General features: G+C 37.6%; 1 protein-coding gene across 1 annotated transcript in view; it reads left to right on the top strand.

Moving 5' to 3' along the window:
* The window catches only part of PLPPR5 (phospholipid phosphatase related 5), a 32772-nt gene extending 11381 nt beyond the window's left edge, over positions 1 to 21391 (top strand). Inside the window, exons 4-6 of the mRNA XM_019528343.1 lie at positions 7379 to 7555; positions 10786 to 10905; positions 20467 to 21391. Of these exons, the coding sequence (XP_019383888.1) occupies positions 7379 to 7555; positions 10786 to 10905; positions 20467 to 20499 (330 nt within the window). The 3' untranslated portion in view covers positions 20500 to 21391. The remainder of the gene's footprint in view (positions 1 to 7378; positions 7556 to 10785; positions 10906 to 20466) is intronic.
* Positions 21392 to 21397: the final 6 nt, after the last annotated feature.

Raw genomic sequence — 21397 nt, 5'->3', positions numbered from 1 at the left:
TTTTTTTTTTTTTTTTTTGGCTCATTTGCAGTTTCTCCCTTTCTCTCTGTAGCGTGTGTGGGTGGCTGCTATGGCAACTCTGAATTTCCCTCCTGCTGAAAATGCAGTCCTTTTGAAGCAATTTTATTTCTAATGTTTGAACCTCTCCATACTATTTTCTTCCATTGCTTTACCTGAGACTTCTCAAGGAAATCTTTAGCAACTGAAATTGTTCCAGTGTAGCAGTGTGGTCAGATGATTTTTAACCCACCTGCCCCACTCTTCTTCACAGACAGAATAATTAACTACATGCTTGCTTCATAAGGTTAAAATTTAATCACATAGATGCATGCATATCACACTCATGCTTTCTACCCAGGCTTGTCTGCTTTTGGGTTCCTCTTCAAAGATCCTTTTTCACCAGAGTCACTACTGAGCTCCCTTATGCCATTGACTCATTATCACAACTGGATATCAGTCCGTCATTAACCCTTAACTCTTTCCCAATAAGAACAGCATCTGCCTATGCAATGAGATTTTTCAGGCAAACACTTCCAGGCTATTAAATACCAAAGTACTATCAACAGTACTTTGACATGCAAGTAGAAAGCAAATCCAGGTTGAACAAGTAACATTCTACCAGGCCATATTTAGTTATAGGAATATTTGTGTGTTTTGTTTTTTGTAATGGAGACTTAAAAATAAGTTGTTCTGAAATGAGTTAGATTTCAGAAATTGTAGATTGGGAATTAACCACCTGGTTCCCATACACCTTAATGGAGGCTTTGAGGTTTGCAAATATCACTTCATTTTGAAAATGTAGGGCTTGATCTTTGCAAGGTGCAACTGAGAAGAGTTTTGGGTTCCTCCTGTGCTATTTGGATATTTTTCCATTGTATAACTCAAAACTTAAAACACCAAGTCCATTTTTGGTTCTGTCTGTTCTTATTTCATTTGTCCAGGCAAGCAGGCAAGTGAACTAATTCTGGCAATACTTGGAGTTCACAAATTTTCTGGAAACCTTTCAAACAGGTTTTAGATTGGATATTTGATAAGAAACTTGCCCTGATAAAGTTCCATTGGTGGTCTTGGTCATGAAAAGAAATTTTGGATGCATTAACTGCCTTAGACATCTTTGACTATTAAGCACAGACCTTGTTTTGATCTTAGTCTGGGATAGAAGGTGAGTACCAGTAATGGTCATTGGATCTTCTGTCTTGAGACTCTTTTTATGTAAGATTCAGTTAAATTGTCCCTTCTACTGAGTGCATTTGAAGCTGTTAGAGCAGATTGCAAGGCAGTTTGGGTACAGTGCCATCAGTGGTGATAGTAGTATGGGATTGGTGTATTGTTTTAGCTGCAGCGGTCAGAAAAAGTGTATGATAGATGAGAATTTTTGTGCATCTTTTACTAGACCAACTTGTATGGTTGGGAGAGCTGTTGGTATAGCTTTTTGCTATAAAGTACTTGAGGAAAGGCATTTGATACTGAAAAGCTTGTCCAACAGTTCTTTCAATTATACCATTGGTCCAGTAAATATATATCACAAAAAATCTTTGCCTTTTATATCAATGAGCAGAGAGAGGTAGTTAGCTCTGTTAGTCTGAAGTCAGGTAGAAGGCAATGATCATGATGCTCATCCCAATGTTTCTCTTCTGTCAGTTTCAGAAGACTCGGTCTCTCAGCTTTCTTGGATTTGATAGAGGTGTGAGATGCAGCGCACATGGGATGGAAGTGCTCTGATAAATTATAGGACAGGTCCAGATGGGATGATGGTATTGGAATCTACTTCACTGAGTGTAGAGCTGTCTACCTATGTTAATCAGGTATACATCCTGTGGTTCTTTTGAATCCATAGCGGATTTCAGAAGTCTGAAAAGCATGTTTTATCATTTTCATGGGAAAAACAATTGAAAAATTGGAGACTACATTGAGAATTAATTATTTAGTTATTAGTTACTAATAACATAGCCATGGTTAGCATTTGCTGGTGTATCTATACTTAAGAGGTAGCAAGAGTACTAGGAAATGTCTTTATCTCTAAAAGTTCCCCCAGACTGTCTCCATACCTATAGTCAGAACATCTCAAATATGGGCAAAAAAGTTTTACAGTAAAAATCTGGACCAGATTTGCATATGGTCATTACTAACTAATATAAAATTTCTAACGAAATGTAGGTTTCACTGCAGTAACAAAGGAACTGTGGTCCTTGTTCTGTTCTTTTGTCTATAGTAAGGCTTAGCAGATTGCAGAACAAAACAGTGTCATTACTCCAGGAATGGATTTGGCCATTGATTATTGAGTAAAAAAACTGAAGTCAAACCAGAATAGAATTTTGAGTAAATGGTTAACCCAGGTTGGGAAGAACTGTGGTATTTGTCTGTGTATTGAGGCTTACAACATATCTTGCATTTCTTTTGTTTATTTTGTCATTTATTTAAATGTTGTGATCCTTGGATGCATGAACAATTGATGGGGCTACATGCCCTACAGATGGAGCACATATGATCACCTTTATCTGTATAGTTTAGCAGTTCTCTAACTACGTAATGCTTAAAAATGGCTAGTTTGTGCTTTTCCAAGGAGGGATTTATTCTTTCTGCACCCCTTCTGTGAGAGTAGTAATTTGCTGCTGCTCTATCCTGTCCTTGCAGTCTATTATTCCTATCCACCTGCTTCAACAATAAGGTGAAGTAGCAAGCCACAGTACAGTTTTCTGGCTGAATGAATGCTTAGCCACAGTTCAGAGCTGGCTGGTCAAGAATGTAATGGTGTTCTGCTTAGTTGCTCTGTGAGTGAGCACCCTGACTTGGTCTTACGCAACTGGAATTGTGATAACCACTCCCTAGTTAAACATGGGATGTTTTGAGCCACTCTGTATGTATGACTCTGGGTATATGCATATGTAAGAGAATAAGGAAAGGGAAAGTGGAAAGATGGGTTGAAGATTTGTTGAAAGAAAAAGCTTAGAGATAACTCTTGCTAGAATCCTGCAAATCATTTGGTCTGCATTTGGCACATGACTGCTTATTTCTGAATTGTTGCATTTAGTGTCTAAGGTGTGTGTTGAACTTTGTAAAACCAATATTTTACATTTTCTGCAGCATAATATCCTCTGCTGGGTGCTTTCCTGTTAAGATTTTAACATGAACATTTATTTTTCTCCTGCTTATAATCTTTCGAGATTCCTGTCTGAGGATCCAGTTTATTTGTATACCTTATGGTGGTGGTGGTGATGATTTTGACCTCTAGTGGAAATAACAATAAATTGCTGTATTGTTATATGGCTGTTAGAATGAAGTCTGACTTTTGACCTTGCTATCAAGTGTATAATACATGTAATGTCTAAAAAATATAAATGGATATACACAGCTGTTTTTTCTTAAAGAAAAAGACATTAAGCAAAATTTGATTAGAGAATGAGTTTTTAGGAGGTAGGTTTATTGCTTGTTAGAATACTTAACACTGCATTTATATAAGATGAGAATAGTAAATAAGATTGTCAAGAAAATATAGTGTATCGTTAGTCACTTAAATGCCTTTAAAATCTGATCTATGGAAAGAAAATTATTATTATTATTTTATTCTGGAGAGAGATCATCAATATTGATAGGCTCTGAATGTATAGATATCAAAAGTAATACTGTACCTCCAATGTTGCTTAAGATGCTAGTATTTGTATTCGTCACAATCAAAAGAAAATGAACTGACAAACATTTTTCAGAAATGCTTTGTTCAAGGTATTTATTTCATTTTTATATTTTATTCATTTTTTGCTGAATAGTAAATGTTGCGTATAAAAGCACTACACTACATGACACTTACTTCCATATTGCACCCTTACTGCTTGTGCTCGCCTGTCTATAGTGTCTTCTGATCTCTGCATGCATAGACCTAAATTTAGATTAGCAATAGCAAGAGTATCCTGAGTCATGATTTAACAATGATCTTGTGTGGTGAAAGAAATACTACCCGTGAATTGAATGCAAAATGCTATCTGTGAGAATTCTCTAATGGATCAACCCCTATCAGTTATTCTTGGCATTATACCCATGATCTTATTTGTTTATTGGTCCTTCTGCTGAGTTTATTGCTTTACAAGGCTATTTTAGAATTTCCCTGCATTTTTGTCCCTGGAAAAAACTAAAATAGAATTGTTCAGTAGCTATCATTATTCATCTTACAGTTTATCGTATCATTCATTCTCGCTGAGGAGAACCCAATTTTAAGTCACTGATCCTTTGCCGGGAATGCATTTAATATTTATCAAGAATAGCAAAAACTCAGTCATCTTTGTAATATCTTTATTCTTTTATCACACGTTTGTTTATCCTGCTTTTCCAGCACTTTGCTTCAAGAGCACGAACAAAACAATTGCTTAATTACACTTTATTCCTTGGCACAAACCTAATCTTTGACTAAGATGAATGTACCACCAAAACTGCAGGTAACCAGTCTTAGAAATATATGTGTTCTCTGGTTTGAAACAGACATAGAGAAGATCGCAAATGCGAAGAGTTCAGACAGGATACTGTTTGAACTAAAGATACTGCCGTGCTTACACTGATTCATTATTATTTGTACAATCGATTGTGGCTGTGTTATGATAAAACTGGTAACTGTATTAGCAGAACTCTCAAACTACTACTCTGAAGAACGGAAGGGCCATTACCACCTTAAACATAGTTTTCATTGGGCCCAGATGCCAGAACTTATGAGTTAGACATGTCGGGCTGGATTCTGCAGCACTTTCTGATTCAGTGGATGTTTTGCCTGAAATGAGATCTTCAGGAATGTGTCTGAATAGTGCAGAGTGCTGGTGAACATCTGCAAAGTTCTGAGTCCTTATGGCTCTCACAGAATGACAGCAATGAGCTCCATTCAGCACCATAATGGTTTTGACTTTTCTGTTAAGAGTTAATATTATCTTCTGGAGTGATGAGTACCTATTATAGATAATTAATATACATCACTGTCACTTGCCTTTGAAAAATGTACTTTATTTAGTTGATATTTACTTACAAGTAGTCATTTTGCTTTAACACCTATGGTGTAGAATTAAAACAAGCGTAGCCTGCTGCCAACCCACTCTTGTCAGTCCTATTCAAGCTGCGTTTGAAACCTGGTGATCTTTCTCTATATTCAAGACATCACAGTTTTTTCTCTGACACAAGGAATAATGGAAATCTGTGGTTTATAATATGTAGTGTGGATAACAAAGTTCATAGTGTACTAAAATGCCCAATACTCTGGAGTGCAGTAAGTGTCACTGAAATATAGGTGTCATTGGGTGATTCAGCTCTCACAGTCACTGGAGAAGTGGGCTTGGGTGCTCAATACCAAAAGAAAATAGCTGGAAAACAGCTGGGAGTTGAAATTAATATTGTCTTATCAATATTGCATAGGAGTGGAGGACAGAGAAGAAAAAGCCCAGAGAAATGTGACCAAAACTTAAAAAGAGAGCAAGTGAAGGAAAAGATGTATTGTTTCCTAAATGGGCTAGAGTGAAAAAGGGAGCAATATGGGTTGCAGATATGGGCTGAAATGTTTTTTTTCTTATGTTCTGCTGTCTGCTCTTCACCACATCCTTTCAATTAATGCAAGCTAGCAGCATAATTTATGCTGGAAATCCAGTGATGTGCAAGTTTAAGCATCATGCAAGGTATGTGATGTGTGCAAGTTCCATAATACTGTACTATTATTTAAGTTCCCTGATTCTGCCATTCATATTTTATCTATATCGTGGGTCTTCTATCCATACCCTAAGGAAAAAAACTGGCATGTATCATGTTTTGTCAATGGACCTATAATATGGTGGCTTAACACATACATGCACTTTGTGATTAGCTGGTTTTGACACACGCATTCTCTGAGCATATTCCAGCTCTTGGTTTCGTGCTAGGATTCAAGACAAGGAGTCAGTTTTTGTTTGGCTTGCAGTTGCTTCTATAAGTCTATATAATACTTCATTGGTCTGCTTGCTGATTGGGTTTCTGCAGTACTATGTGACATACTACCCATATAAACCAATCAGAAGCTTTCAGAGGGTGGAATGGTCTGTTTACTTGTCATTTTTAGATATATAAAGTAATAGTTCCCTATGCAGCCGTATTTCTTTGGGCAATACCAGGAGATGGTTCTGAATGTTAAAGCAGCATGGGGTAGAAATACATGGCTTATCTTTTTTTTCCCCCTCTAAGAATTAGTCCCCAGCTATATAAGCTTGCATTTTTAGATTTTTATGTTTTAGAAATTCAGAATCTTATGCAGAAATTAAATACTCCCTTGGCATGTGGAGGAATCACCTAGGAAAAAATGCATTTGACTGAGATCTTAGTTTTCCATCAAAAACCAGTTTAGGCAGAGGAATTTCATGTAACACTAGGCCCTTGATTTTAGTATCTGGAAGGACTGGAAAAGGGACCTTTTCAACACGCGGCCTTAAGCCATGAGTCAACTTCTGTGTGGGTCTATCAAACTTTGCATACTTCAGCGTTGTTACTGGTGTGGCCACATCACTGCAAATTGTGTGCCGCCAGTGTCAAAGCAGTGAACTGTCATAAGTCACCGTTTGTGCTTGCATAGTGTGTTTACAGTGATGATTTTTCATAGCTGGTCAGGGGTGAAGTTATTGACTAAGTGGAGTTTGACAAAACTGTTTAAATAAATGTCTGTTTCCAGACCTCTTCACACAATGAGGTTAATTGGCACTAATTGCCCTCCATCGGCATCTGAGAAGTACAGAAACAGGATCTGCCCAGAACTGACATGTTTTAAATTGACATGTTGAAATTGATATGTTTTATTTCCAAAAATTAGATCTGGGTGGTGGTGGTATGATTCTCACTGTTATTGGCAAATTCTCATGTACTGTCAGACTATGCAGAAAACAGATGGACAATCTCCCCTTTAAAGCTGTTGTATAAAAAATGCGGGTACAAACACTTGCCTGTGAAAACAAGACTGTGTTCTGACTCGGATCAGGAGCTTTGCAGGACAGGTGTATTCTTCCGTGGCACCAGTGCCAAGTGTTAAAAAGCCCTTGCTCCCCAAAAGCATGAGCAATTAATTATAAACATCCTAAATGTAAAAAAACAAAAAAAAAGGTGGAATTTTTAAATTAAGATTTTAAGTTTTAAATGAGATTAAGAGTCCTGTTTTATATTGCTTAGATTTCCAATGTCTGTAATGATGATAAATCTGAGTTGAAAAATGTACTTATCCAACCTCTGGGTAGGAAAAGAGTGCCACAGGCTTGGGTAATGTAATGAATAGAGAGCTCTACTTTCTTGTTTTGTACGGAAAACAGTGCGCACCAAATTCTAAAGAGTCTTTTCAGAGATTGATAGGAAATATCATTCATTGTAGTCTTTTGTATTTTCTTCTTTTAATTTCCAGATGTATATTACCAACACAGTAAAAGCCAGAGGAACAAGACTTGCAAAACCTGTTCTGTGTTTGGGCTTAATATGTCTGGCCTTTCTTACTGGAATCAACAGAGTAGCAGAGTATCGAAATCACTGGTCAGATGTGATAGCAGGATTTCTAATTGGAATATCTATAGCAGTTTTTTTGGTAAGTGTGTGTTTTGGATGTGGATAAGGAGAATTGGAAGGCTACATGCAATAAGAGCCTTAGGAGCGTATATGTAAGGTGCTGTAATGACTAAATGTTTCGTGCTTGGCCCTCAGAGTAGAATCCAAAACCCAGAGTTAAGTACGTAGGCCTCCAACACAGTGCAGGGGTAGAGTTAAAGCCTCAAAAAAATTACAAAAAAACCTACATGCTAAGCAGGCATCCGTCTAGGATTAACCGATAAGAAATGCTGAGAACAAGGGTACATCTAAATTCCAACCCTTTTCTAGAGCTTGGCCACCTAAATCAGGGTGGGAACTCACAAGGAACTAGCTACTCAAGCCCTAGATCCTGGAACCAATGTCTGACAATAGACTTCTATAAATAAAGTGACAATATGGGACAATGTGAAATCCAACGTAAATGACTTCTGCTTTTTTGTGCTGAAATCAATGTTGTCAATGAGTTTTGAACTCATCTACTAGATTGGGCCTCTCAGGGCAGGGTTTTGAATACTGCCCTACCTAGTTTCTGGATCTCAGTGAGGCTTAGTTAAGTGTTAGACACCTTATAACTCAGTCTAGAGACATGTACAGAAGGCAGAACTGCAGGTACCTAGGGAACTTTTTGGTCAAAAAAGGTAGGTGCCTCAGCAATTCCAGAGTTAGGAGATTGATGAGCAGGGGTTTCTTGGACTGCAGTGTCTGCCTAGGTTCTGTTTTAGGCACCTAGGTCGTCTTTAGGATCTGGTGCAAAGGGGGAAATTTTTAGCATACTGAAAGTCAATAGGGAAAACAATCCTGAGGCTAGGATTTCTCACCTAACACCCAATAAAGAATGTAATGAATACATTTCCATCTCCTAATTGGTGAATTGATTCTGTAGATTTCTTTACAGGTTCCTAAAATATCAGACTTTGTGTTGTGTCCAAGCTTGTTAGTTAAAGTGCCAGTGTTCATAGATTTATTTTTCATAAATACTAAGGCCAATATCATCATCTCATCTGATTTCCTGGACAATGCAGGTCATAGAATTTCATCTGGTAATTCTTGTAGCATTCCATAACTGGTTGAGCTAGAGTATCTTTCAGAATGGCATCCAATATTGGTTTTCATAACAGAATATTAGAATTTAGTTTATTATTATTTATCTCAGGGCCAAAGAAGCAAACCTCTTCATTGCACAGTAGTGATTTCTTACTTAAAAATACCCCTGCTATATTTGGCTCATTTTGTTGAAAATGGTGTGGTTTTCTGGAATAAAAGTCCTTCACTTAGTTTTAAGTTCTATTCAAGAATTAAATGAATTTATTTAATATATAGCTGTCTATTAGTTTATCTGCAGCCTTGTATGCAAGATTCCCTCGCTCTTAGATCTGTATTTTTGCACCCAGATGTGTGGTTTTGGTTTATACGGACACATATCCACATCACAAAACCTCATTCATAACCACTTCATTCAGAATCTCAGTAGAGGGCTGATTTATGGAAAGGGTGCAGAAGTTGAACTAAGTCTCATTTGTTATACAGGTCTATCCATCTACCACCATGCAATAGTATTATATTCACTCCTCAAAGTTCATATAATTTTTACTCTACAAAATACTTTGGGTCCTGGTTCTTTGGTCTGGAACTATACTTCTCTTAGATCCCGGAGAGAGAAGATAGAAATGATGTTATGCCCTCTTTCCACCAGAAGTAATGCCTTTCCCCCCATATCTGAGAGCCCTCCTATTTGCCTAGGACACACAGAGTATCTGACTACACATTCCACCTGCCCCAGGAGATTACCTACACCAGAAGGAGCCCAGATCAGTTGCTTAAGCTGTCACAGTGGAAATGTTCCATACTCATGGGATTCTTAGCAAGCTGCTTTTTCTACATTTCTGTGCTGTGTGTACCCCTGAAGATCTGCCTCCAGCACAGATGGAAACCAAAAGCCCATCCTTTTACCTTCACTTTAGAATGCTGACACTATAGAGTATGAGTTCCTTTCATAAAAATGGTAGGGCATCACATTTAACATACAGTAGCAAACCCCCCTGCTCAATCAAATGGTTTCTAAGTGGAAAACTCAACATTTTGGGTATTAAATATTTGATTATTCACTAGCTGTTTCTGGAGAAGAAGAAACAATTTGGGCATGCTTTATGAATATCACCATTATACTTAAACATCAGTTTTGTAGGAACCTTGCCACTGGAACAATTTAAAGAAAGAAATTGCACTGTACAATAAAAGTTATGTAAAACAAAGACATTGTGCAGTAGGCTACTTTATCTGTTGAAAAGAGAGGATTATAAATACTTTTCAGAAATTAAGGTATGGAATTTATATTTAGTCCACTGCAGGCAATATTATTTAATAGATCTGAGAATTATTTCACACTAATCCATCTTTTTACTAGAATAATTTTCCATTATGTGCATGCTACTTAGATTTCTGTACCATATTCAACAATACAGTATTGAAAAAGCCATCAGAGTGAAGGAACACGGTAACATAAATAAAATTAATATTAATAGTCTCTGAGATTAATAAAGTAAAATGCATTGCTATTTTATAACTACTGCCAGATGAAGAGCTGTTTGTGCTTGTATTTTAGGTCATGTAGCACCAGGTGATAAGCACTTAAATTATATTTGGTTAGCTCCATTAAGGCTAACTTGGGTATTACTGTACTTTTTATTAATTTTATTTGATTAAAAGCTCTTTTCAACACTCCTTTATTTTGAGCTTTAAGTTGCTGGAAATGGTAACTTATTATTTCACAACAGCAACAGATTTTCATTCAGAAAGTTCTTGCACCATGTTGATGTATGAAATATTACATTATTTAAAATTATATCTTTGTAATATCAATTTAATGTTTTTTGTCAAAACATGAGTTTGACTACAACAAAAAACAACGTAAGCCAATCTAGTTTACAAACTCAGATTTATAATGCTGTTTTTACTAGAATTATGCTATTGCTTCTAATTACAATCGGTCAATTTCTCAACTTCCTATTGGGGTAGAAGCTCAGTGATCTCAGAATAATTTGAAATTAGTATTTAGTTTTATTTATAATAGGACAGTTGGGATTTTTTTAATATTTCATTAATAAGTCTGTGCTTCTACTGTAAGCTCTAACAATAGCAGGAGTTTGGCCTGAGTTAAGATTGCATGATCAGACTTCAATAATTAAAATGTTTAATAGTTATTCTAACTGCCTTCTAACCTTCTTTTAGGTTGTATGTGTGGTAAATAACTTTAGAGGAAGACAAACGGAACATGAACATTCACATATGGACAGTCTGGCTCAGATGCCAATGATCAGCATTCCACGAGTAGAAAGTCCTTTAGAAAAGGTAACATCCACCCAAAGAATTTCATTTTTAAAATCAAAGTACAGTGGTAGTTTTGCTAATTTTTCTGGAATGATAAATGTCTCTAATACCCTGTACTGGAAAGTGCAATAATAAGAATGCTAAGGTTATGTATCGGGAAATACCTACAGATTAGTAGTTTTAAGTATCATCTGGAAGCAGACCCTTAATGTCATTCCCGATGTCATCCAAGTGTTAGATGGTCTTTACCTTTTAATATGCTTTTCTTGCAGCCACACATAGTGATTGCACAGAAACTTCACATAGTGTACAATGTTTCAAGCATAACACTTAAAGAAAGATATGGACAAATTGGAAAAAGGTCAGAGTAGAGAAATATGCAGACAAGGTTCTTTGGATGAATCTGATATCTTTTACTAGACCAACTAAATAGTTGTAAAGCAACACATTATTCAAGGTCTAAAAAAATCTGACATGAGGAAAGGTGGAAGATTGGGATTATTTTGTCTAGAGAAAGGATAAAAGGGGGAATTTGCTAACAGTCTTCTAATACAGAAGGGGTTGTGATAAAGAGCATGGCAATCAATTGTTCTCTGCATCCACAGGGAACAGGACAAGAAATAACAGGCTTAAATTGTAACATGGGAGATACAGGTTAGATACTAGGCAGAATCTGCTAACTGTTGTGGGTATTTAAACATTGGAATAGATTACCTAAAATGGCTATATGAAATCTCTCAGTCATTGGCAGAGTCCTGCGCTTTGGGGGGCCCCACAGAGCTGGGTGGAGCAGCCCACTCACTTCCCCCTGCCACCGAAGCTGCCACTGCTAATGGCAGTAGCAGCTTCTTCAGTTATGGGGTGCATAAGAAAGCCATGGACTCTTGCCAAAACAAATTCTTAGGTTAACATTACTAGCACATCCTTGGGTATGTCAAAATGCTTTGCATGGAAAACAATTGAACTATGTTTAAAATTAATTTTATTTTGCTGCAATAAAAATGATAATGTTTCCGAAGATGATGATATATTATATAAATGTTAGAAGAAGTTGTGTTGGAACACTTTTTTGATATAATAGGAATTGAAACAGATAACATAACCAAGTAAAGGAAATATTTTAGGCACTTTTTTACCTAAAGGAAATTTTGAATTACTAATGCAAATGTTTAAATTTTCATAATGACTTTATTTGTCACTGTGTGTTAAGATCTCTTTAGTGTGTGCCCTCACTTGAAGATGGTGAGCAACTTTATTTCCTGCAGGACACCAACAATATGATTTTATTGGTGTTCACTTTAATACAATGGCTATCATGGTAACTTTCTCTTTAATCATAAGAAAATATATTGCGGTTTTTTTTTTTAACCAATTGACAGTCCATGCCAATCACTTGAAATCAATGGAAATGGTACCTGAATAAAGCATGAGACCCTAGGTTTGTAGTTTATACCCTTGGAAAAGCAAGCAGATGTATTTTTCTGAATTCTCTAACAAGCTGTCTCTAACCAAGTGCATCTAAGTCAGTTCTGATATTTTGTCATCAAGGCTAGGTGCAGACATTCAAAAAGTTCAAGGCGGAATTTATCCAAGTTGCACAGTTTTTTGCAAGTGGTGTAGTTTAGATCGGTAGTAGTGAACAGAACAGACATTCACCCTTGGCAGCGGGGGGGGGGGTGCAAAGCTTAGACTGGGTTCTGCCATTTTTAAACTATTCTGTGTGCTGAACTGCTGTTCTGTTACAGGTATAGACCAGCTTCCAATCCTTTATACTGGTAAAAGTTCAATGTCTATACCTGGCCAAAGAGGTCACAGTCTCATTTAAATGAACATTTAGCTGATGAATGTGTATCTTCAAAGTAGACAAGGTTCTTTGGGTGAATCGGATATCTTTTATTAGACCAACTGAAATAGTTGGAAAAAGATCTTTTTTGCAAGCTTTTGGGTTTAAAGACCCTTCATCAGGCTGCAGAAGTCTCTGCAGTTGGTGTGTGCTCTTCCTGGATGGAATGAATAGTAAAGAGGTCAGAGGCTGGGCTGGGCTGTGCGTGAGACAGGCAGTCAGTGAAGATGTAAACTGAGGAGTTAGTAGGTGAGAGACAGGTGGGGTGGGGGGGAGAGAAGGGGAATGAATGTAGCAGTTAAATAGTGGAGAGGTACCTGGGGAGTCAGATGTGAGGCAGGTTGTAGTGTGTCATAAATCCAATGTCTATATTTAGTCTATTATTTTTTGTAGATACTACAGTGTTGCGGTGCACATGGGCACACAAGTATGCACAGGAAGATGCAGATGTGGACTTGTGTACAGTCTTACCAGACTGAATATGTTAACATTATCTTATGAGTAATTTTGAAAGGTTTTTGTGGTTATGTGGTTATATCTTGGCAACTCAGCATGTTAAAAAATACGTATTTGTAACGATGCTTTATTATAAATGGAAAGCACTGAAAAAGGAAAAAAAGGTTCAGAAAGCAGTTTAGGCCCAACTTTTATTGAAACCAAGTGTCTGAATGTATGTTCCCAACTTCTCCCATACTTTTCTCCACGTTAGTATTTGTTTCCAGGCAATTGTATGGAGGTATTTTTATTTGCACTATACTGAATTTTGAGCAAACAGTGAATTTTGGTAAGTACTATAAAATAGTAGCTGAACAAAAGAAATGTTAAATATACTTAATGTGACTTCCATAAATATACCCACTGTAGGTTTTACAGAACCAAGGCATTGATAATAATCAGGAGGACCCTTTACAACACAACTCCTTCAAAGAACACCTCATTAGGTTCTTCTCCTGGATAACAGGGATGAATTGTTTTGAACGTCTTCGCATAAGGCAATAAACGTATGTGCGCAAAAGCGCACTTATGTGTTTGAGTGTGGCTTTAAGCAAAGGTAGATCTATAAGGCATGGTAACCTTCTGTGCAGGGTTTGAACTTTTCAGGAAATTAGCATTTCACTGAAGGACTGATTACTTATTCTGTTCTCTCTAAGAACATAAACAATTCTTGTGTTCATTACATTCTCAGACCAAGAAGCAAATTCTCTGGTACTACAATAGAATTGTTGTATTTGCCTAAATTGCAACATTTTCTCTTCCCAGTTTTTTTTTTGCTACCTACCCTGGCAGTTTAAGTTAAAGTATCCTAAAAAGGAAGAATATTGTTGCATAGATAGCTATTTCCAAATATTGACAGATGTAGTAATGAATTTTTTATAGAACAGAAATGAATATTTAATGCTTGAAAATATGTCATCTGTGTAAAGGAAAGTACAAAATATAAGTAAGACCATGCAAAATATCTCGTACTTAATCATTATGTAGTTGATTGTATTAAATTCAACAGTTAAATGCTTTACACAGAACAAGAATATGGTATTTTTTCCCCAGAAATCTGCACTCAAGGTTCAGCCTTCCACATTTTGCTTTAATGGTTATTGACCTGAAGGAATAATTACTAAGCATGCTGAGTTGAAAATCTTCTGCTGCTGCTTCTAATAATTTTACACTGTCAACTTAGAATGAATACTATAAAAACAATGTATCAATGTGTAAAGCAACCAAAGTATAACATATACCTTTTTCTTTTTGATTGATTTCTTTATGAGCACTGAGGTATATAACTTTTTCTCATGGAGTTCAAGGACACTGGGGTTTTGTGCATGTTTTTGGCTTGTCCCCTGCATTTGTGTGTCTTTGCTTTTGCCGTTAAATTTTAATACACTGTCATAATAACATGAAACTGAACTAAAAGAGCATGGTAAAATACCTGAAAAGATCAAATGTTCTAAAGGAAAACACTGGGTTTTTTTCTAAAGGATTCTCAGCAAGTATTATTTGCACTTTTCCTGGAAAAAAATGACATCTACAAAAGACATGAATACCACCACAGCCATGTTCATCAATACCCATTATTCCTATCAATATCAAGTAATTAGGTTTGATCTGTTAAAATGTCATCTGGTAGAATCCATTGGAAATGAATAGGCAACATGTAATTAGGTTACAGATCCACTGCTCCATAATTGCTAGTTGAGACTGTCTCTCTGAGGATTTGTTCAGAGGACTTGGGTATTCCTCTCTGGTATTATGTCCTTTGTCTTGGGATGCCACAGAATTGTCTACATGCTCTAGAGTTTTGGAAGTAGAAGCAGAAAGTCATGTTCTCATTTCCTTGGCAATAGATATCCACTCGTAAATGAATGCTGCATGAAAGAGCATTATACTATTATACATTATACTTTCCATGCATCGGTGCACACATCCCTTGAGGAGCAAAGGTTGTGCAGTATAACCATGCTGCCAAAGGACTAGTACAGCTGGGTCCAAGTTTTACGTTTCCTGGGAATACGTGGAATACACATTGTTTGGGTGACCCATGACTCCTACATCCTCCAGGCACTGGGCAACTTTAGAAAGGGGCCCTCCATCTCTTGAAGTAGTACCTTCAAACCTAAAATCTAACTAGTATCAAAGCAATGCATTTCCAGCACTTTCAAGTCCTATACTTGCGCCTGAGTGTCCCAGTTTATATGGTATTACAGCCTCATTTCAGTTTTTTAAAATGTCATTCCTTTTTGTTATTGCTGTGTAACAAACCTAATACTATCAAAATACTAGGCCTGTACGAAATGGCACCATTTAGTTTCAACTTCCGTTTCACTGGGACGGTGTTTCATTTTGAGTTTTCATTTTGAAAGCACTGTTCCATTTCGTTTCATTGAAACCGTTTCACAGTTTTGATGCTGTTTTGATGTTTTGCCCATAGGCTATAATGGCGAAGAACAAAACTGCCTATAACTTTGTCATGTTTTGTCAGATTTGGATAAAAACAGCAGGAATGGTAGCCCCTTCTGAGGGCATTATGCCTGCCAAGTTTCAAGGAGATAGGTGTAGGCACCTCAAGCTGCAGATGAGCAAAACTCGTGACATGGGTGACTGTGTGTATGTGTTAAGGCGCAACTTCACTGGTGCCGGGGCTTCTACATGACATGATCGGGTACCCCAGTGAAGTCTCCTCCTCCCCTGTAGCCTCAGACTGGTCCACCACTTTAAATGACAACAAGTAGTAACTTAGTAAACAGCACAGTAGCACCAGCAGCATCTCAGGCAGCCAAACAGTCACAGTCAATGTCAGAGCAGTCCTTCCCCACTCTTCCCCCTCCCTCTCCTTACTTTCTGTTTCCCTGAAGGCAAGCCCAGCTTCAGCTTTGAAAATTGAAATGTTTAAAAAATGTTCAAAACATTTTGACTGCCCTCATTTCATTTCAAGGCTGTTTTGAAGCCCTTCTTTTTGTTTTGATTTTGCTGTTTTGAGCTCAAAACTAGTTGAAGCAGCGTTGAAACGAAAGAGCTGGCAAAATTTTGCACGGCCCTACAAAATACATAAAGGGTAACATTTTCAAAAGCACTTAAATCCCATTTTTCAAAAGCGATTCAGATTCCTGACTCACTTAATGTCTTTTTTTAATTACTTGAGATAAATAAGCCAAAAAATACTCCAGTTTTTCCTCCAGTTCCTTTCATTTATATTCTTCCTCATGGTTGTCATAGTAATAGGTAAACCATAGCTGCCTAGTGGTATTAGACAGTGGTGTTTTCCTATCTAAATGGAGGTCACAGATAAATACAGTAGACCAAAATTGTACATGGCTGCTGCTGTTCTGGATTCAGTAGAGTTGCACAGTGTAATTGGCACATCTACGTATGCAATGAATGCACCTGAATAGAATCCAGCACAGTTTGTCAGAGTTTATTGCTTCTGGTTGCAGCATTTACAAATGCACCCAGGACCACAGATAAATCTACTAATGGGTTCTTAGATGGGCATCAGAGGTGCACCAGCCCATCAGCTATTGACTCTGACTTGGTGCAGAGTCACTTGCATGGATTGGATGTGTGTAAGTCAGCAGGCCTGGATGAGCTTCATCCGAGGGTGCTGAAGGAATTGCCTGGTTTCATAGCAGAATCACTGGAACAGTTGTTTGAGCTCTTGTGGCACTTGGGTCAGGTCCTGAAGGACTGGAAAAGGGCCAGTGTAGTCCCTATTTTCAAGAATAGGAGGAAGGAGGATCTGAGTAATTATAGGCCAGTTAGTCTCACCTCTACCCTTGGAAAAGTTATTTGAAAAAATTATTAAGAATCATATTTGTGGGAGTCCAGCAGGAATAATAATGCAGCATGATTTGTACCAGGTAGATCATACCTGACTAATCTGGTTTCTTTTTATGACCAGGCCACAAAATGCTTAGACGCAGCAGTAGAGGTGGATGTCATTTACTTGGATTTTAGGAAGGCCTTCAATACAGTATCTCATTTCATTCTCATAAATAAATAAGAGGCTGTGACTTAGATGATTGCACAGTCCAGTGGGTGGCAAATTGGCTTGAGGGTGCACCCAGAGAGTGGTGGTAGATGGGTCGGTATTGACCTGAAAGGATGTGGGCAATGGGGTCCTGCAGGACTCGGTCCTTGTACCTGTACTCTTCAATGTCTTCTTCCACAACTTGGATGTGGGCTTGAAATGTATTCTGTCCAAGTTTGTGGATGATACTAAATTGTGGGGTGAAATGAACACACTGGAGGGTAGGGAATGATTACAGGCAGACTTGGACAGGTTGGAAAAGTGGGCAGAATACAACAGGATTCAGTTCAACAAGGACAAATGCAGTGCTGCACCTAGGGCATAAAAATATCCAGCTCTATGAATTTCTGGCTGGCAGCAGCCCCGGGGGGGTCAGCCTGTCAGCCTGGAGCTGCTCTACCCTTGCTCAGTGTACTGGCTGGGGCACAAGGATGCTGCAGCGCAGGGCTAGCCAGCAGACAGGCTCCACACTAGCACCCTCATGCTTCAGCCAGCCCCGGTCACCATCTACATGTGCATTGTGGCAAGGTAAATAACTCTGCCATAGGATAGTACTTATGTCAGACTGTACTAACCTATGGCAGAGTTAATTTACACCAGCCTAATACCTCCATACATGTAGATGGTGACATTTTACTGTGGAGCTGATTAGGCAACTCTTCTGTAAGCGTCTCATGTAGATGCCCCCACTGAGAGCAGATCTTGTCCCACTAAGTGAACTTGAAACTTCTTGAAATAACTCCTTGAAATTCAAGTATTTTGTTTGCTAATTAAGGAGTCTAATTTGGTCTGTCTTTTGCCAAATAAAACCCTAGAATCTCTGCCAAATGTTAATATTGTTAAACTGCGAGACCCTCTTCACATTTAAAGTTTCTGCAGTGATTATAAGAAGCATTAGAAAAGTAATTTGCAAGCCATGTTTTAATCAATTGTTGTTTGTTTAAAGCGCTTTCACTGTGTTTTGGAGTAAAATGAAAACTGATGGTTCACTGAAATCCAAGGCAACGAGAGCTCTTGTTTGTAAAACATTAAGACCATATTTTTTTCATTTAAAGTGCAGAATACAAAACTTGTTTCCTCTTGAATTAAATCATCATGACCCTTTGCTTTGCTATGATACAAGAAAAGTACTCAGAGTTTGCTTGAGGCATCAGTGTAAGCTACTTGTAACAATTTAAACAAGGAGTAAGCATATAACATATGGCCCTCCGCTTGTGGAACTTATGACAATGCAGTAAATAGTAACTTCAGGGAAAAAGAGGAATGAAACTAAGCTGCTGTAAATTACACCAGGATAAATATATCTACTCACCTGTAGTAGCTGCAGGTTCAAAGCAAGCAAGCTATTGCTAGCAACCCTGTCACCTAACAAGACCCTACAATAGTGCCTTCTGCCAAATCTCCCTCTGAGAGCCAGTCCCCTGTCCACCTTGGACAATAAAGTAACTTTTATATTGGTTCACAAAATTGACATAATTTGCAACAGTGTTAACATATTGTGAGTCCAGGCCTGAAGTCCCTGGAATGGCGGTGTCCACCTCCAGAGAGGTGGAGACACAGGGAGGAATAATGGGAAATTCCGTGTCTTCACTTTCCTGTGTAACAATCATGTTTCTTCTCATAAAAAATCCCCAGTCTGACAGAAGAGAATGGTTAGGCAGTACAGGGAGGAGCTGAGGAATATGCACCTTTAGCAGCACTTTCCACAGCCCAGACTAGATTTCCTAGTAATCACTGCAGGGGCTACAACAGTAATTACTCTCTCATGATCTACAGCTTCCATTGCATGGATCTCAAAACTCAGCCCACAGCCTGAAAGCAACTGAGAACACAGTGCTGAGCATTGGTGGCATAATGGGATCGATGCCAAAAGGAGAGCTGGGGTTGGGGGAGGGCATGTTCAGGTCCCAGTTTCTTCTACAGCCTTTGACCCATTTTGCTGTCACTATCACATCTCCACATTGCTACTGGCTCTACAGCTGGGGGAAGAGAGACATGATGGATGCTGAGAGAAATGATGCAACTGCAGACCCAGGCACATTGTTTCCTTTTGTTCATTCTTACAGGTCTAGCCCAGAGCCCTGTATACATGTAGAACTTTTACACATTCCATGGTGGTGGTTTAAAAATAAAATTAAAAAAAAGTATCACTCAGAAAATTGATTGTGGAAGACAGTGGCAGTTGATGACACCTGCATCCATACTTTGCAGTATCCAGCCTGCAGAAACAGCAGTACAAGGAGTATAGCACCCAGCACAAAAGCAGAAGCACTAACTTTCATTTTGCAAGTGCAAACACATGGCTGCCAGAGGCAGTCACTTTTCTTCGCTTCCTTCCCCCTCCCTTCAAGTTGGCACCTGGCCTGGCTCCCCTGTTATGCCCCTAGTTACACCACTTTGTAGGAACCAATCCTGTCAGGGTGTATGCGGTTTGAGTGAATGGGAGTGCTTGCATGAATGAAATTATCCACTAACAAAGGTGCCTATTTCCAAGAGGAGCATCACAGTTTGGAGCAAGAAAATAGACACATTAATTGCTTTGGACCCTGTGATTTTTTCCTATATAATATTTTAAGTAAAAAAAAAAAAATCCCTAATGAAGTAATACCTGATGCATACAGACACACAATTTAAAATCCTCTTGTTGAAGGAACCAACATAAAAGCATGGCAAATGAAGATGTTATTGCAGTGACTCTGAACAAGAAATTTTTCACGTGTTCTGTCAACTAGAGAATGTCATCTCCTTGCATTTCACTACTTCATTCTGTGCCATCTGGCTCACAGGCAGCAATTAGTCTTAAAAAGAAATGCAACATTAAAATCTTTTTACTGCTGAAGCCAAATATTATCATCTGTCAGACACTGCAGTTTTCATTCCTAGGAATTTAGCTTTTAATTATAAATAAGACAGTAATAAAATTACAACAAACTCAATTATTCACATTGTTATTTAATAAAAAGTACATTAAAATCTAAAATATGGTAGAACTATAAGAGTGAGCTACTTTGTACTTTTGCATACAGTGTTGCAGCAAAAGTGCTTTTGGCATGGATAGACATTATTGCAATTAGAAACATTGTTATTTCCATTATACTGCAAAATTCTCCAAACATAAGAGTTGTTTCTGCTTTAAAGACAAGGAAAAGTCTTTGTGATGGGGATGATCTGCGTCTAACCATATGCTTTTGTTTTCATGTTTGTTTTAAACTTGTAGAACCACATCACGGCCTTTGCAGAAGTCACATGATGTTGAAGCAGACGTGTATTCACTGCACTGGACATCATCTCTTTTCACAGTCCGCTCATAAAAATTGAAGTGTTGAAAATAAGAGAGTAAAAAGTGTCTGGTTTGTAGCTTGATTTCTTTTCACATTATTAGAACTACATCAGCATTTGAAGAATGCTTCTTAAATATTTAAAGTTCACCTTACTTTTCAATAGAAGCATTACATTATTTTATTTTGGGGGTGGGAAGGAATCTAAGCACTAGTCACATTTGTATTTCAATGCCCTCTATTTTTGGCTATTTATCATTTTTAATTATTCATGTATCTATTCAGCAGTATTTCATATTATGATTGATTTGGTTTTTAAAATCTAAGTTTTTAATTCAGCATGACATTGTTTCCATTCAGGCAGATTTAAATGTAGAAAAACTATAACAAGATTTACATTCTGTACTAAGATGCTGTTTGCACACTGTATTATGCTATATTTCATGTAGGATATCATTCAGACCGTATGTTATATGTAAGAATGGTGCTTCTGCTTTTGAAGAGGGAAAAATGCCAATTTTTACTGTAATAAGTATTGTATCATAATTAAAAGTTTATTTATTTGGATATTTTCCTGACTTAATTGTAGTTAAATTGTTGTTTTTGTAGTTCCTGATTGTTTTGGATGATGTACATTGTATCTAGGATAAAAGAAGAGAGAAAACATAGGAATTTGGCTATTGCTATATCTTTTATTATTAATGATAGGTTAAGGGCTCCATTCTGAACTCCACCATATCTTAATTGTTTTTCACAATTAGCATTAAGAATAGAGATATCACTAATCATTGGAACTAATTCACATTTTGTCCCACCATTTTTATTGTGCATCTCAGGGAGACCACTAGGCATGAGAGAGAGTGAAAATAG

Source organism: Gavialis gangeticus, unplaced genomic scaffold (assembly GCF_001723915.1).
Source record: "Gavialis gangeticus isolate Ggan-Ray unplaced genomic scaffold, GavGan_comp1, whole genome shotgun sequence".
Classification (NCBI taxonomy): domain Eukaryota; kingdom Metazoa; phylum Chordata; order Crocodylia; family Gavialidae; genus Gavialis; species Gavialis gangeticus.
Note: the sequence above shows the minus strand (reverse complement) of the source record. Positions and strands in the feature narration are given on the sequence as shown.